Raw genomic sequence first — 17,288 nt, 5'->3', positions numbered from 1 at the left:
GGGGATCTGATACAAGTTTATAAATTGATTAACGGAATGGATGAAGTGGATAATGAGAAACTGATCCTGAGAGAAGAATATGACTTTAGAAGCACAAGATCGCATAGTAAGAAACTAAGGAAGGGACGATGTCTGAGAGATGTTAAAAATTTAGTTTCCGCAAAGATGTGTTGAGACTTGGAACAGTTTGAGTGAGGAAGTGGTGTCAGCAAAGAGTGTACATAGTTTTAAAGAAAAATTAGATAAGTCTAGATATGGAGACGGGACCACACGAGCATAAAGCCCAGGCCCTGTAAAACTACAACTAGGTAAATACATACACACACACACACACACCTGCACTCCACAAACAACCCTTAAATCACACCTGGAAAACACCCACAATAAGTCTACCCTAGCCAACCCACACCAAAAAAATAAACACTATACATAGGTAGCTATAGTTGACATTACAAAACATACAAAAACAGTATTATTCCAGTGTTTCACCACATTCCACTAAATGTTTTTTACCCACCTCATGAGATAGAGCTCCTCATTACGAGTATTTTTAATCCCATATTTATAAGGCGCAACCTATTTATAATGGTGATACCGAATTTCAAAAATTTAATCGTATTTTGGCGATCTCACTCCCGAGTCAATAGAACAGAGACAGACTGGCGAGAGCTGCTCGACCCAGGGCAGCGGCTAGCGTGCGGGCCAACATTAGTGACTCGTTTTGTTTGAGCTATTGTTTCCGCTGATTGGTTACTTCCGTTTGAAAGTGAACTGGCAGCCAATGAAAAAAAATCATAATTTATTCAACCAATCACGGTGGCCTTGAGACTTGCGGTATGAATTTGAATTCAGTTTGAGGCAAGATGTCCCACTGTGCAGGTTGTGAACTGCATTACTTCAATGTTTTGGTTATCATATTTTCAATAGATGTCATGTCGGCTGAGTGAGAGCTGTGAGGGTGGAGCTGGGAAACGAGGAAAACTGGAGGGACCACTTCATTTGGACAGTGCCACAGTTCCTACTAATACATATTGGTTTGTAGAGCAAGAAAAATAAATCATGAAAATAATTTAATACAACAACACCTGGATAGAATTTTGATTGTCCCCATCATATTGACAGGTTAATGGTATATGATGGCTGTTATTATCATTGATGTTTTCTTTCAGGGTTCACAAGCAGACACGCAGTGTTGTCCAAAGAGGCACTGGGCAGCTGAAACACCGATTTCATGTCTTGCACAGTGAGGTCCGGGTCAGCCCACCATTGAAGGTGTGCAAGATGGTGCATGTTTGTGCTATGTTGCACAATATATGTAAAGACAGGAATATTCCTATTCCTATTGATGCAGGCCACCCTGACTTTGAAGAGCAGCAGCACGACTTCGTACAAGAAGTGCCACCACTTCCAGCTGCTCGACAAAATCCGGGTCGCCTGTATCGAGATGAATTCTGCAACTTGCATTTCAAGTATGTTGATTATTTTGTACCAATATATACTGGCTTTACTGTATTTGATCTTGGATATGTCTACTTATCATGCATTAGTATCTCATTACTGTTGATTAACCACCTTTTTTTTCAGCAATCCTGCCAGAAACATGGCCCACCTGCCCCACCACTGATCTGGTGACACATGCAGAGATCAATTTTGCAACTTGCATTTCAAGTATGTTGGTTATTCATTCTGTACCAATATTTACTGGCTTCTATAAATAATCTTGGATACATTCACTCATCATCTCATTATTGTTGATAAGCAACCTAATTTTTCTTTTCTTTTTTTTTTTTTCATTCTTTCCAGCATTCCTGCTTGAAGTGCGGATCTCCTGCCCTTCAGCACACATGGCCAGTCACATGCCAAGGTACTGTCAACATCTATGTTTTCCATCTCCTTAATTCTTATCCTCACTGCTTTTGTGTTGACATTTAAAAACTGTACACTCTTCTAAATCAACATAAATGCTTTCTATCTCTCCTAATTGTCATCCTCCACACTTCCATGTCAACATTTTAAACCTTACACTCTTCTAAATCAACATAGATACTTTCATCTCTCTTAATCCTCATCCTCCACACTTCCATGTCCACATTTAAAACTGTACACTCTTCTAAATCAACATATATACTTTCATCTCTCTTAATTCTCATCCTCCAAACTTCTGTGTCCACATTTAAAACTGTACACTCTTCTAAATCAACATACATGCTTTCCATCTCTCTTAATTGTCATCCTCCACACTTCTGTGTCCACATTTAAAACTGTACACTCTTCTAAATCAACATATATACTTTCCATCTCCCTTAATTCTTATCCTTGCTGCTTCCATGTCCACATTTAAAACCATACACCCTTCTAAATCAACATACATGCTTTCCATCTTCCTTAATTGTCATCCTCACCACTTCCATCACTTTCTTCCTGGGAGCTCCTGGCCTCACTGTCCTTTTCTGGCAAATATTCCTCATGTGAGTCACTAATGAGTCCTTCTGATTGACTCTCATTGTCCTCAGAATCCTGTAATTCATCTAATAGAGCCAGCTCACCCTCAGAATCCCTCAAGGGTGACAATGACAACACCATTACACCACACTGGTCAGTAACACACTGCCCACCGGCCACCACCCTCCCCTCAGGCCACACGGTCCCTCCCCAAGCCACCGTACCCAGTGTCCCTGAAAACAGTTAGTCACTTTGTCACTGAATCATAAAAAACACACAAAGCGAGTAGATGAAGCACTGATGGAGCGATGGTGTGTGCATGTACTGTAAATATCTTGAAACACCCTTAAAACACCCTAACATAGCCTAAAATAGTTAAAAACAGTCTTAAACACCCTTAAATAGCCTTAAAATAACCCTAAAAACAGTCTTAAACACCCTTAAAATAGCTTAAAACTGCCTTAAACATCCTAAAATTCTTCAAACACCCTAAAATAGCCTTAAACAATCTAAAACAGCCTAAAAATACCCTAAGACAGCCTTAAAACACCCTAAAGTAGCCTTAAACACCCTCAAAGTCTTCAAACACCCTAAAACAGCCTTCAATACTCACAGTTGGCTAGGTGTGTCCCAGCTGGTGTAGTTGCTATGTTCCATCCCTACATAGAGCCACTTCCTTTAGTACGGCCGGTGGTGGCTGGTGATCCTGTTGGGAGGAGGTGGTGGTGGTTATAATAGTACTAGTGGTGGTAGTGAAATGGTGTGGTTTTGTGAGCATCTGATGTGGTAATGTTGGTTGTTTGTGGTGGTTGTGGGTGTGGTTGGACAGTGGTGGTGGTGGTGGTGGTGGTAATAGGAGGATTTTAAAAAGACAAATATTTTCCGGCCAAAACAAGTTAAAAATTGAGGTTTATGAGACAAAATTGTAAGGAAAAACACGCTTTCACACACCGACACTCACCAAACACACAGCACACCAGCACACACCATTCCCACACCTGCACACACCAACAAACCACAAACAACCCTTTGCAAACACTGGAAAATGCAAAAAACACACACCCAAAAAATATATAGTAGCTTACACTAAAAACATTTACACACACACCACACGTACACACACACACACCACACCTGCGGACACCCTTCCCACACCCGCACACACCTGCACAGTACACAGCTTGGTGTGTGGAGGAGATATGGAGGAAAGAAAAGGAGGTGGTGGAGGAAAAATGAGAAAAATTATCAGGTTTTGAAGTGAGATTTAGAAAAGTACTATTTTGACTATGATAGAAGTGAGATAGGAGACTCAAAATTAGAGGGAAGGTGGAGGAAACATGGAGGAAATAGTCTACTGAAGGAAAAGCCTGGAGGTAACCTGTGGAGGAAACAAGACAAACATTACCTAACCAAAACGCACCAAAAATTACCTAAAAATATTGCATCACACACACACACACACACTCCACAAACAACCCTTAAATCACACCTGGAAAACGCCCACAATAAGTTTACCCTAGCCAACCAACACCAAAAAAAAAAAAAATAAACACTATACATAGGTAGCTATAGTTGACATTACAAAAACGTACAAAAAACACACTTACACACACACCACACTCACAGCACACCTGAGGACACCTTTCCCACACCCACACACACTCACCTCTCCCTCTGGAACTTGGTGAGTGGAGTATTTGTGGAGTTTTGCCGCAGAGAGGAGACATGCAGCAAGTCAACAGCAGCGGCTCTCCAAGAACCCATTGTGACATTGTGGCAAGCCATGGTGCACCTCTGGAATAGTGGTAGTTGTTGTAGTAGTGGTAGTGGTGGTGGTGGTAGTAATAGTATAAATGAGGCGTGACAAGGCGTAGGAAAGGGTGAAGGACACTGCCTACCACACTATAACACCACCATATCTCACTAACCACTTCAACTATCAAACTATCACGCATATGGGAGGTGTATGGATCCACAAACTATCTACGGAGGCAATATGGGGCGTGACAAGGCGTAGTAAATAAGAAAAACTGAAAATAGTTAACACAGAGAGGGCCGATGTGGAAGGCAGGATGGCGGACACTGCCTAACACAAGAACACCACCATATCTCAGTAACCGCTTCAACTATCAAACTATCCCGCGCATGGGAGGTGTATGGGTGCATAAGCTATCTATGGAGGCAATATGGGGGCGTGACAATGCGTAGGAGGGCAGGAATGACCACCGCAAATATGAGGCAACAAAACCCAAAAGTTTGCTTATAAAGACGCACTTATTTTCACTTTACCAGACTTTTTCACCTTAATTGGCACGTCTCACTAACTCTACATACTTTAGATAATAAGCATGTACACGCACACACTTGGGAATAACTCACCTGCTCCACAAATGTTCAAAAACTGTAAATCTCAAAAAAGAGCTAACAATGGCGGATCTTCTCCTTCTTCTTCTTCTACGCAAAATGTCAACATCATTGTATACACTTCCTCTATCACTCAAACTTCTTATAAAATTCAAAATAACATTGAAATAAAATAAATAAAATATGAAATGGTAAAGAAAAATGAAAATAACATGTGTATTATATTCCCAATACCGAAATGGGGGTGTTGGGGTCACTCAAATCTTGATAAAATACATATTTAGCCGTATGGATTGAAATATTTCTACTTAATTAGTGAAGTTGGCACTTTTCTGATATCTGATTTGTTATTAGTAAAGTAAACTAATTTCTAAACTACAATAGAATCGAGTCCAGCTGTGTTTTGGTTTACCGAAAAAATAACGTTAAAGTCACTGCAAGGAATATAACGTTTTTTTTTTTTTTATTAGCACGCCTAGGATTGTTTTGGTGCTTGATATAACACTTAAAAGATATGAAAAACATGATTCAAGTAACAATATTCCATAAAGTTTAGTCTACCTATTCGTATTTTCAATTTCAAAATTTTGAATGGTAACAAAATAGAAAACAAAAATCTTTATATGACAAAGAATCTGTGTTTTCTTTATTCGGCTGGAAAGCGAAAATTTGTGTTATTCAGAAAATGTAATATAACGTAGTTTGGGTGAGCTTTCCATCTCGACATTGTGGTGTGTTTGTCACCCGTTAATTGGACACAAACACCTTCCTTTCCACCGCTTTCAATAAAAACCACCCGGTAGGAATATTATATTTTGATTATTAGTTACACTATTTATCGCGCCTAAAAGTGTAGTGTATACTAGTCTGGGAGCCGTTTTTCTTGTGGCGATTTTTTAAATGAATTATCTACGTCAATATTGAACCCACGGGGGGCGCCTCACCCCTGCCTTCCCCATGGACAGTCCAGCAATGTCTGCTTCCACTCCCCCTGTGTTTCCAGACCCAGAGAGTGAAGCAAAGCCAGAATCAACCACCACACTAGATAAATAGCCATTACTGTGGTAAATAAGGCGATGGTTGTGTATATGTACCCCAGTTAACACCGCCCGCCGCCCACCTCACCCACACCCACAGCCCGCCCCAACATTTCCTTCAATTCTCACTGTTTTCTGCTGCTGCTGCGCGCCTCAAATGCATAGCAGGGACAAAAGAGGAGCGAGTAGTAGTAGTAGCAGGAGCAGCAGTGTTATTATTATTACTATGAGGGTTAATGTGCGTGTGTGGGGGCTGGGCTGTTTTATGTAAAATTCTCTCTCTCTCTCTCTCTCTCTCTCTCTCTCTCTCTCTCTCTCTCCATGAAGGCCACAGAGGTGACTAGGTAGAGTGTTCCTGCTGTTAATAATTTAGAAATGTTGTTAATCTCTCACTGGAACCTTAAAAACAATAACAACTTCAACTATACTCTATTGATGAAGGTTAGACACACAACCCGTCACTTCAGAGGAGCTTGGCGGTGTCTTATGGTGTGGCTTGACAATGTTAGGGCTGGATATGTCACTAAGCTCTCTCTCTCTCTCTCTCTCTCTCTCTCTAAAATAGTGAAGACTCAATGGTCTAATGGCACACAAATCTCAAGGTAAAAATGTGTCCCAGTACTGAAGGGGTTAAAATAGTGAAGACTGTGGCCATTAATCTTCTGCCTCCATACACCCTTCCTAATGTCAATAAAATGGTCTAATGGTACACAAATCTGAAGGTAAAAATGTGTCCCAGTACTGAAGGGGTTAAAATAGTGAAGACTGTGGCCATTAATCTTCTGTCCTCCATACACCCTTCCTAATGTCAATAAAATGGTCTAATGGTACACAAATCTCAAGGTAAAAATGTGTCCCAGTACTGAAGGGGTTAAAATAGTGAAGACTGTGGCCATTAATCTTCTGCCTCCATACACCCTTCCTAATGTCAATAAAATGGTCTAATGGTACACAAATCTCAAGGTAAAAATGTGTCCCAGTACTGAAGGGGTTAAAATAGTGAAGACTGTGGCCATTAATCTTCTGCCTCCATACACCCTTCCTAATGTCAATAAAATGGTCTAATGGTACACAAATCTCAAGGTAAAAATGTGTCCCAGTACTGAAGGGGTTAAAATAGTGAAGACTGTGGCCATTAATCTTCTGCCTCCATACACCCTTCCTAATGTCAATAAAATGGTCTAATGGTACACAAATCTCAAGGTAAAAATGTGTCCCAGTACTGAAGGGGTTAAAATAGTGAAGACTGTGGCCATTAATCTTCTGCCTCCATACACCCTTCCTAATGTCAATAAAATGGTCTAATGGTACACAAATCTCAAGGTAAAAATGTGTCCCAGTACTGAAGGGGTTAAAATAGTGAAGACTGTGGCCATTAATCTTCTGCCTCCATACACCCTTCCTAATGTCAATAAAATGGTCTAATGGTACACAAATCTCAAGGTAAAAATGTGTCCCAGTACTGAAGGGGTTAAAATAGTGAAGACTGTGGCCATTAATCTTCTGCCTCCATACACCCTTCCTAATGTCAATAAAATGGTCTAATGGTACACAAATCTCAAGGTAAAAATGTGTCCCAGTACTGAAGGGGTTAAAATAGTGAAGACTGTGGCCATTAATCTTCTGCCTCCATACACCCTTCCTAATGTCAATAAAATGGTCTAATGGTACACAAATCTCAAGGTAAAAATGTGTCCCAGTACTGAAGGGGTTAAAATAGTGAAGACTGTGGCCATTAATCTTCTGCCTCCATACACCCTTCCTAATGTCAATAAAATGGTCTAATGGTACACAAATCTCAAGGTAAAAATGTGTCCCAGTACTGAAGGGGTTAAAATAGTGAAGACTGTGGCCATTAATCTTCTGTCCTCCATACACCCTTCCTAATGTCAATAAAATGGTCTAATGGTACACAAATCTCAAGGTAAAAATGTGTCCCAGTACTGAAGGGGTTAAAATAGTGAAGACTGTGGCCATTAATCTTCTGCCTCCATACACCCTTCCTAATGTCAATAAAATGGTCTAATGGTACACAAATCTCAAGGTAAAATGTGTCCCAGTACTGAAGGGGTTAAAATAGTGAAGACTGTGGCCATTAATCTTCTGCCTCCATACACCCTTCCTAATGTCAATAAAATGGTCTAATGGTACACAAATCTCAAGGTAAAAATATGTCCCAGTACTGAAGGGGTTAAAATAGTGAAGACTGTGGCCATTAATCTTCTGCCTCCATACACCCTTCCTAATGTCAATAAAATGGTCTAATGGTACACAAATCTCAAGGTAAAAATGTGTCCCAGTACTGAAGGGGTTAAAATAGTGAAGACTGTGGCCATTAATCTTCTGCCTCCATACACCCTTCCTAATGTCAATAAAATGGTCTAATGGTACACAAATCTCAAGGTAAAATGTGTCTCAGTACTGGGTTAAAATAGTGAAGACTGTGGCCATTAATCTTCTGTCCCAGTACTAATGTCAATAAAATGGTCTAAGTACACTGTGGCCAATTAATCTTCTGCCTCCAGTACACCCTTCCTAATGTCCATAAAATGGTCTAATGGTACATAAAATGGTCTCAAGGTAAAAATGTGTCCCAGTACTGAAGGGGTTAAAATAGTGAAGACTGTGGCCATTAATCCTCTGACCTCCATACACCCTTCCTAATGTCAATAAAATGGTCTAATGGTACACAAATCTCAAGGTAAAAATGTGTCCCAGTACTGAAGGGGTTAAAATAGTGAAGACTGTGGCCATTAATCTTCTGCCCTCCATACACCCTTCCTAATGTCAATAAAATGGTCTAATGGTACACAAATCTCAAGGTAAAAATGTGTCCCAGTACTGAAGGGGTTAAAATAGTGAAGACTGTGGCCATTAATCTTCTGACCTCCATACACCCTTCCTAATGTCATCAAAATGGTCTAATGGTACACAAACCTCAAGGTAAAAATGTGTCCCAGTACTGAAGGGGTTAAAATAGTGAAGACTGTGGCCATTAATCCTCTGACCTCCATACACCCTTCCTAATGTCAATAAAATGGTCTAATGGTACACAAATCTCAAGGTAAAAATGTGTCCCAGTACTGAAGGGGTTAAAATAGTGAAGACTGTGGCCATTAATCTTCTGCCCTCCATACACCCTTCCTAATGTCAATAAAATGGTCTAATGGTACACAAATCTCAAGGTAAAAATGTGTCCCAGTACTGAAGGGGTTAAAATAGTGAAGACTGTGGCCATTTATCCTCTGCCCTAATGTCATCAAAATGGTCTAATGGTACACAAACCTCAAGGTAAAAATAGGTCCCAGTACTGAAGGGGTTAATAACTTTCAAAATAATAATAAAGACATTAGAAAGTGTAAATTTGTGCTTCAAAGATGACACTTTAAATGTGACTCACTTATTCTTTGCAGACGATGGAATGCTGTCAGCGAGCAGCATGGAAGACGCAGAGAGAGTGGTGGTCAGGTGGTGGTGGAGACAGGGAGAGTATGTGGCCTGGAGATTAACAAACAGAACACCAATAATCTTGTGACCTCCATGCACCCTTCCTAATGTCAATAAAGTTGTCTTATCATGCCCAAAATTGTCTTATAATGCCCTCAAAAAATACCAATCTATCTCAAAATGCCTCAAAACATGTCAAACTGTCTTAAAAGCCTCAAAACATCCCAAACTGTCTTAAAATGCCCCCAAAACCTACCAAACTGTCTTAAAATAACTCAAAACATGACAAACTGTCTTAAAATTAACTCAAAACATGACAAACTGTCTTAAAATACCCTGAAAACATCCCAACTGTCTTAAAATGCCTTCAAAACCTACCAAACTGTCTTAAATTACCTCAAAACATGACACTTTCTTAAAATAATTTTACACAATCTCAAAAAAATAAAACTTGATTAACATCTGAGAGAGAGAGAGAGAGAGAGAGAGAGAGAGAGAGAGAGAGAGAGAGAGAGAGAGAGAGAGAGAGAGAGAGAGAGAGAGAGAGAAACTTTAATGAATGTTGTTGTAGCAAAGAAATACACAAAACTATCTCTATTTAAACAACACACTGTAGAAATATTGGATAAAAACTGACTTTGTATGACACACACACACACACACACACACACACACACACACACACACTGAAATACTGCAAGAAGACCTAAATAAGATCTGGGAATGGAGTAAGAAGTGGGAAATGGAATTCAATGTGAACAAAAGTCATGTCATGGAAATGGGAAAGAGTGAAAGACGACCCGTGGGAATCTATAAGATGGGAGATGGAGTAGAACTGGAGAAAGTCAAAAGGAAAAGGACTTAGGAGTGACGATGGAAGAAAACAATCAACAAGTAAGCCATATTGATAGAATTTTAGAGAAACATATAATTTGCTAAGGAATATTTGAGTAGCATTTCACTACATGGACAAAGAAATGATGAAGAAATTGATAAGTACTATAATAAGACCCAGATTGGAATATGCAGGAGTAGTGTGGACTCCTCATAAAAAGAAACACATAAAGAAATTGGAGAGGCTACAAAGAATAGCTACAAGAATGGTTCCAGAATTTGAAGGGATGACATATGAGGAGAGACTAAAGGCTATGGATCTACCAACCCTGGAACAAAGAAGGGAGAGAGGAGACCTGATACAAGTTTATAAATTGATCAACAGAATGGACCAAGTGGATAATGAGAAACTGATCCTGAGAGAAGAATATGACATCCGAAGCACAAGATCGCATAGTAAAAAGCTGAGAAAAGGAAGATGTCTGAGAGATATTAAAAAATATAGTTTCCCGCAGAGATGTATTGAGACGTGGAACAGTTTAGATGAAGAAGTAGTGTCTGCAACGAGTGTGCATACTTTTAAAGTAAGATTGGATAAGTGTAGATATGGAGACGGGGCCACACCACCATAAAGCCCAGGCCCTGTAAAACTACAACTAGATAAAATACAACTAGGTAAATACACACCAAGCGGCCCTCGTCAAGATGGGTAGAGGCCTGCTGTGCCACTCACGGCTACAACATCTCCCCCCCCTGACGCGCCCCAGCCAATCCATGCCACACCACACACAAACGTGGTCACGCCACTCAAGGCCCCAAGAACTGACCGTTATCATCACAGTGCTATCCCCTCCATGGTGCCACCCATAAACAGCTAACTTAAGGTTCTCATCTTAAGTCTTCCGCAATCCCCATGTGTGCATTTTCAGTATCTATGTACTGCAATTACTAATAAACCATATTATTATTATTATTATTTACACACACACACTGGGATGGACTGGGAGAGAGAAAAGGAGGACAGAGAAGTCTGTGAGCATGTATTTCATGAGAAGTTATGGGTGGAAGGAGCACAGGTGGAGAAGATGTACAGAATGGGAATGAAAGTGAGAGGGAGTGAGAGGCCCCTAATAGTATGTATGTCTGCGTGATGTATATGATAAATGGGAGGTGGTGAAGAGGGGCAGACAGCTGAGAGACTGTCATGAGGAAGACATAAGTCAAATCAGGATTGCCCTGACAAAACTAAGAAAGAGAGAGAACAAGACGCAATGCTAAAGGAAAAGTTGCAAGACAAAAGAAGACAAGGAGGCCAGTGGAAAATACAGAGGGGAAAAATTGTGAGAGTAGGAGAAGGCACTGGTGGGGACTGAAATACAGGTGTACGGGACAAAGAAATCAGCGAAAAGAGTGTCAAAATGAAGGTAATAAATATACAAGGGCTAACACAAACTAAAGCAAAAGAAGTAGAAGAGTTAGTGAGTGATGATAGTATAGTTTGCTTAACAGAGACCCAGAAGAAGCTAAGAGATATAAACTTCAGTGATAACTGTGTGATAGTAGATAATATGAGAGAGGAGCAAGATAGAAAGGGAGGAGGACTAATGGTGCTATATAGGAAGGATACAGGAGTAGACCTAGAGAAGATACCAACAAAATGTCCGGATATATTGCACACAAAAGGGAAAATGAGAGGATGGGAGATGAGACTAGTAGTGGTTTACCTGAGTGTTAACGATCCACCCAGAAATAATAATATTAAGCTACAAATGGAAAGGATAATAAATGGAAACTCTCACCCGCTCTTAGTCATGGGTGACTTTAATGGACATGTGGGCTTCAAAGGGGAGCAGAAGGTGAATACAAATGGAGAAATCATTTTGGAATTGATAATGTTAAATGATGATTGCAAATGCACAGGAGGAGAGTTCACATGGAGCAGAAATGAACAAAGGAGTGTTATTGATTATGTACTGGCAACAAATCAAGTCTATAGGAAATTCAAGAGCATGCATATAGATGAGGAGAAGGACATTTTGACATGTCAGACCACAATCCAATTGAAGTGGAGCTAATAATAAAAGAGAAGAAGAAAAAATGTGAGAGAAAAGAGTGGGTTGTGAAGGAGTATTATAAAACAGACAATAATTCCTTAGAAAGATTTTGGGTGTGCATGGAAAGCCAGGCGCTAAATAAGGAAGTGGAGAACATTGAAAAATTGGAGTCACTAATAAAGAGAAGGTGCTAAAAGGAAAATATAGGAGAAGAGGAGAAAAGAATAGCAAGAACACAGAGCCTGTATGGATAAATGATGTAATTAGGAAAGAAATCAAAGAAAGGAGGAGGAGAAATGCAACAACAAATGAAGAAGAGAGGGAAAGGTGGAAGGAGTTATACCCAAAGCAAAAAGAAAGGGTACATGTGCTAATAAAAAAGGAGATCTGTAAACAAGAAGAGAAAACAGTCAAAGAAATGAAGGAAAGCAAGGATGGAGGAAAGAAGATGTGGGAGTACATTAAGAAGCTAAAAGGGAAAAGATCAAGGAGAAAAATCCCTAAAATCTATGGAGAAGATGGGGTACAACTGGAGCAGGAGAAGGTGGGGGGGAGGAGGTAAAGAAATTGTGGAGCAACATATATAGAAAATATGAAAACAATATTGAAGAAATGTGGAATGTGAGGAGAGAGAGGAGTATGAGAACATGATCAAAGACATAGAAGAGAAACGATCAGTTAGGCTGAACGCAGTTGATGAACAAGGGACACAAATGCAATATATACAGACTTGTGCAGTGGAGGTATGGGAACACATCGACATGGCAAGAAGGGTGACAGGAGGAGAGGTGCAATTACAACAGAACATTATCACAGAGGAAAGAGTGGCGAGGTGTCTGGGAAAAATGAAGAGCAAACGAGCTGTGGGGACAGATAATATTAAAGGACAAATGTACAAGGAGATAGGAAATAGCACAGTATTAAAGGAAATATTAGCAAAGGGAATGAAAAGTACATTAGAGTCAGGCCATGTACCACCAAGCTGGAAAGAATCAAGGACAGTGATGATCCCCAAAACAAGATGCCCAAAAGCCAAGGATTTGAGACCTATTGCATTAACTAACGTTGGGTATAAACTAATGATGTCAATCATAAGAGATAGCTTAGAAGATCACATAACAAAGAACAGCTTAGGAAACAAACGCAAGGAGGTTTCACAGAACGTAGTACAATTGAAAATAACATTTTGTTCTAAAATACTGCATACAAAAATCTTTCAAGATGAAAAAGCGTTAATTGTAACATCAATTCATTTTGCCAAAGCATAAAGAGGGAGAAATTAATACACCAGCCATACCAGGAAAATACTGAAAAAATAATTGGGGCTCTGCTTTTTAACAATACAGACATACAACAAACAAACACAACTCTGCAAAAATTTTGGAATGTAAGACAAAAGAAGATCAAGGAAATAGAAGACGATAACAGAAATCAATAAGTGAAAGAACAAAAGACCACGACAGCCAGAAAAATACGTCAGGGAGAGCCGATACAAAGGCATCTCTCCCGACCTACAACTCAACTCAACTGGGAAAGGCTGGAATACACTGAGAGAGGCTGGGAGGCACTGGGAGAGGCTGGGATGCACTGGAAAAAGCTGTGATGTCACTGGGAGAGGTTGGGATGCACTGGGAGAGGCTGGGAGGCACTGGGAGAGGCTGGGAGGCACTGGGAGAGGCTGGGAGGCAATAGGAGAGGCTGGGAGGCACTGGGAGAGGTTGGGAGAGACTGGGAGGCACTGTGAGAGACTGGGAGGCACTGGGAGAGGTTGGGATGCACTGGGAGAGGCTGGGAGGCACTGGGAGAGGTTGGGAGAGACTGGGAGAGCTGGGAGGCACTGGGAGAGGTTGGGAGGCACTGGAAGAGGCTGGGAGGCACTGAGAGAGACTGGGTTGCACTGGGAGAGATTGGGAGGCACTGGGAGAGGTTGGGATGCACTGGGAGAGGTTGGGATGCACTGGGAGAGACTGGGAGGCACTGGGAGAGGTTGGGAGAGACTGGGAGGCACTGGGAGAGGTTGGGATGCACTGGGAGAAGCTGTGATGCCACTGGGAGAGGTTGGGAGGCACTGGGAGAGGATGGGAGGCACTGGGAGAGGCTGGGATGCACTGGGAGAGGTTGGGAGGCACTGGGAGGCACTGGGATGCACTGGGAGAGGCTGGGAGGCACTGGGGAGGAGGCTGGGAGGCACTGGGACTGGGAGGAGGAGGCTGGGAGGCACTGGGAGAGGCTGGGAGGTACTGGGAGAGGCCGGGATGCACTGGGAGAGGCTGGGAGAGACTGGGAGAGGCTGGGAGGTACTGGGAGAGGCCGGGATGCACTGGGAGAGGCTGGGAGGCACTGGGAGGAGGCACTGGGAGGCTGGGAGGCACTGGGAGAGGCTGGGAGGGCACTGGGAGGCTGGGAGCACTGGGAGGCACTGGGAGGCTGGGAGACACTGGGGGCTGGGATGCAGGAGGCTGGGAGGCACTGGGATAGACCAGCTGGACTGAAATAAGACAGAACAGAACACACCAAAATCTTATATCACCTATTTCAACGCCGCCCACGCCCCGACACGCCGCCCACTCCACCCACAGCACGGGAAAGGAGTTCAACATATATAAATAGGAATTAAAATATATATTAAAAGTCCTTGATACCATAATAGCGATGTTCTTATAATACCGTCACTCTTCTGCCGTCTATAAATTTCTGTCGTTTATTGATTTTACATTCTCGCTTTGAGTCAATCTTTTCGTAATGACTTCTTCTCATAATTCTTCGCTCTTTAATGAAATTTTTGTCCCTCTATATCACTTTATAGTCGTTTTTGTTGTATGATATGACTAGATAAAACGTATAACAAAACATCAAACAAGATATATTAGTTTGAAATAGTATACTTAAGAAATGGCAGTGATATAATACTTGACTTCTATATAAACACACCATACTGTACTGAAATCTTACAAAATTCAACAATAACCTAGTTTTTCGTGTGAATTTTACGTCCAACCCACCCCTAGGCGTACTTTTGAAGGCAGAATTACGCCCGCATTCAAAAAAGCTTTATTCTCTCTCCACGACTGTTTTCCAAGGCCTCAGAGATGACTGGAGAGTTTTCAAGAGTGTTTCTCCTCTTACTAATGCATAAATCATGTCATTCTGTCTTTAAAACCGTAAAAACATCCTAAAAATTGCTCTGATATCTTAAAATCTTGCTTAAAAAAGCTTTATTCTCTCATCACGACTGTTTTCCAAGGGCCTAGAGATGACTAAAGGGTTTTCAAGAGTGGTTCTCCTGTTAGCAATGTAGAAATCATGTCACTCTGCCTTGAGAACCGTAAAAACACCCTAAAAAATGCTCTTATATCTTCAAATCTTGCTTAAAAATGCTTTATTCTCTCTTCACACCTGCCTTACGGCCACCTGACCCTGTGCCACCCAGGACTGCCCCTTACTATACTGCTGCAGTAGGGGGCTGAGCGTGCAGTCCCCGCATCGCAGGCTGGCGTGCCTTCGACCCTCCAGGACGTGGTGCAGCTCTTGCTGGAAATCCGGGGCGAGGTCAGGGACTTGTGTGTGAGGGTCACTGCCTTGGAGCGACAGCGGGACGTAGCGAGCCCTCCGCCCCAACCTGCTCGCAAGAACCAGCCCCGGAGTTCACACGGTCACAAAGGTCACTGCGGTCACCAGCCCCGGACCAGCCCTTGTCTGTGCCGGACCGCACAGTGCTGTAACAATAAAGTTATCAGTCTCTCTCTCTCTCTCTCTCTCTCTCTCTCTCTCTCTCTCTCTCTCTGTATAAAATCACCAAATAGTCACCACAAGGAATATGAAAAACGCGTCATGGTACTGGTGAAGTTAAGAGCATCTCCCCTACGCCCACCACCTCACCAACACGCCCACACTTCACGCACGCCCATCACAACCTAGCCACTACCTCGTGGGTGGGTGTGCACGGGTTGGTGTGCTTGTGGGCGTCCTATAGTGGGTAATGGTGGGTGTATGTGAAGTAGTGGGTAAGCTATGATGGGCGTGGGTGGGCGTGGGCGTGATGGGCGTATCTCAGGTAAAGGAAGGTTCCCAGCACTGGAGGAAATAATGAATGACCTTGCTAGGCTGTAAAATGATTGAAAATAGTGAAATAGATCAAGAAGAAATGAAATAGAATGAATTGCTAGCCTACTGTTGCTAAGATTTGTGTAATGTATTACAAACATTTGTTGAAGTATTTATGTAATGTATTACAAACATTCGTTGTTTTCTAAGGTTTATTGCGCTGATGACACCACTCCGTCACTACAGTGTTGTTTGTGAACGAGTATTTTGACGCAAATTAATGAATATAATTTTGAAATCTGTGTTGGCGCCAAGCGCGCGACAAAGCGCCGCGCTGCTCATCCTTCAGATATTATTATTAATATTATTTGTTTGTTTTCCTAGGACGCCATTGTTTGTTTGTGTGTGTAATTAGTGATTCTCACACCTCTTAATTTGTCGTTTGGTTTTTGTTACTTGTTTCGCTGGTGTGGTTTGATTTTTGATATATTGTGAAGCCTAAATGAACGACATGGTGTTCCGCGCCCCTTCAGTGTGTCTGACTGTGTGCAATGGCGGGGCACGCTGCCGCGCCCCGACACTCTAGCGTGGATTTAAGACACTTTGCTGGGATGTGTGTAATAACACAGTGTTGTGAGAGTGTTGCAGTGTTCACACGACACATGACACGCCGCGCCAGACACATGACACAGGACACACCACGCTCACTTTCCCGCCAAACCGAGCCGCCACAATTGTGCAAAGTGATAAAACGTCGCTCAAGTGAAGAAAAGTGGCACCCTGGGGTAGGCCTATCAGAAAAGTGGCACCCTGGGGTAGGTCCTATCAGAAAAGTGGCGCCCTGGGTTAAGCCTATCAGAAAAGTGGCACCTTGGGGTAGGCCTATCAGAAAAGTGGCACCCTGGGTTAAGCCTATCAGAAAAGTGGCACCCTGGGGTAGGCCTATCAGAAAAGTGGCACCTTGGGGTAGGCATATAAATAAAGTACGGCACCCTGGATTAAGCCTATCAGAAAAGTGGCTCGAAGCGCCAGTAGCCCAGTAGTGGTCTGGTAACAGTGGTGATGG

At 42.0% G+C, this 17,288-nt stretch overlaps 1 protein-coding gene across 1 annotated transcript; it reads right to left on the bottom strand.

The window, feature by feature from the left end:
* Positions 1-3,084: 3,084 nt before the first annotated feature.
* LOC123509854 lies at positions 3,085-16,907 on the bottom strand. The gene is made up of 5 exons (XM_045264439.1): positions 16,766-16,907; positions 15,622-15,797; positions 9,244-9,341; positions 4,109-4,236; positions 3,085-3,148 (listed from the first exon to the last, which is right to left on the bottom strand). Exons 1-5 carry the CDS (start codon positions 16,905-16,907, stop codon positions 3,102-3,104), a joined length of 591 nt encoding a protein of 196 aa, XP_045120374.1. The 3' UTR covers positions 3,085-3,101.
* Between the last annotated feature and the right edge of the window lie 381 nt (positions 16,908-17,288).

The sequence above is a fragment of the Portunus trituberculatus genome, chromosome 3 (genome assembly GCF_017591435.1).
Source record: "Portunus trituberculatus isolate SZX2019 chromosome 3, ASM1759143v1, whole genome shotgun sequence".
Classification (NCBI taxonomy): domain Eukaryota; kingdom Metazoa; phylum Arthropoda; class Malacostraca; order Decapoda; family Portunidae; genus Portunus; species Portunus trituberculatus.
This window is presented reverse-complemented; position numbering and strand designations above follow the sequence as displayed.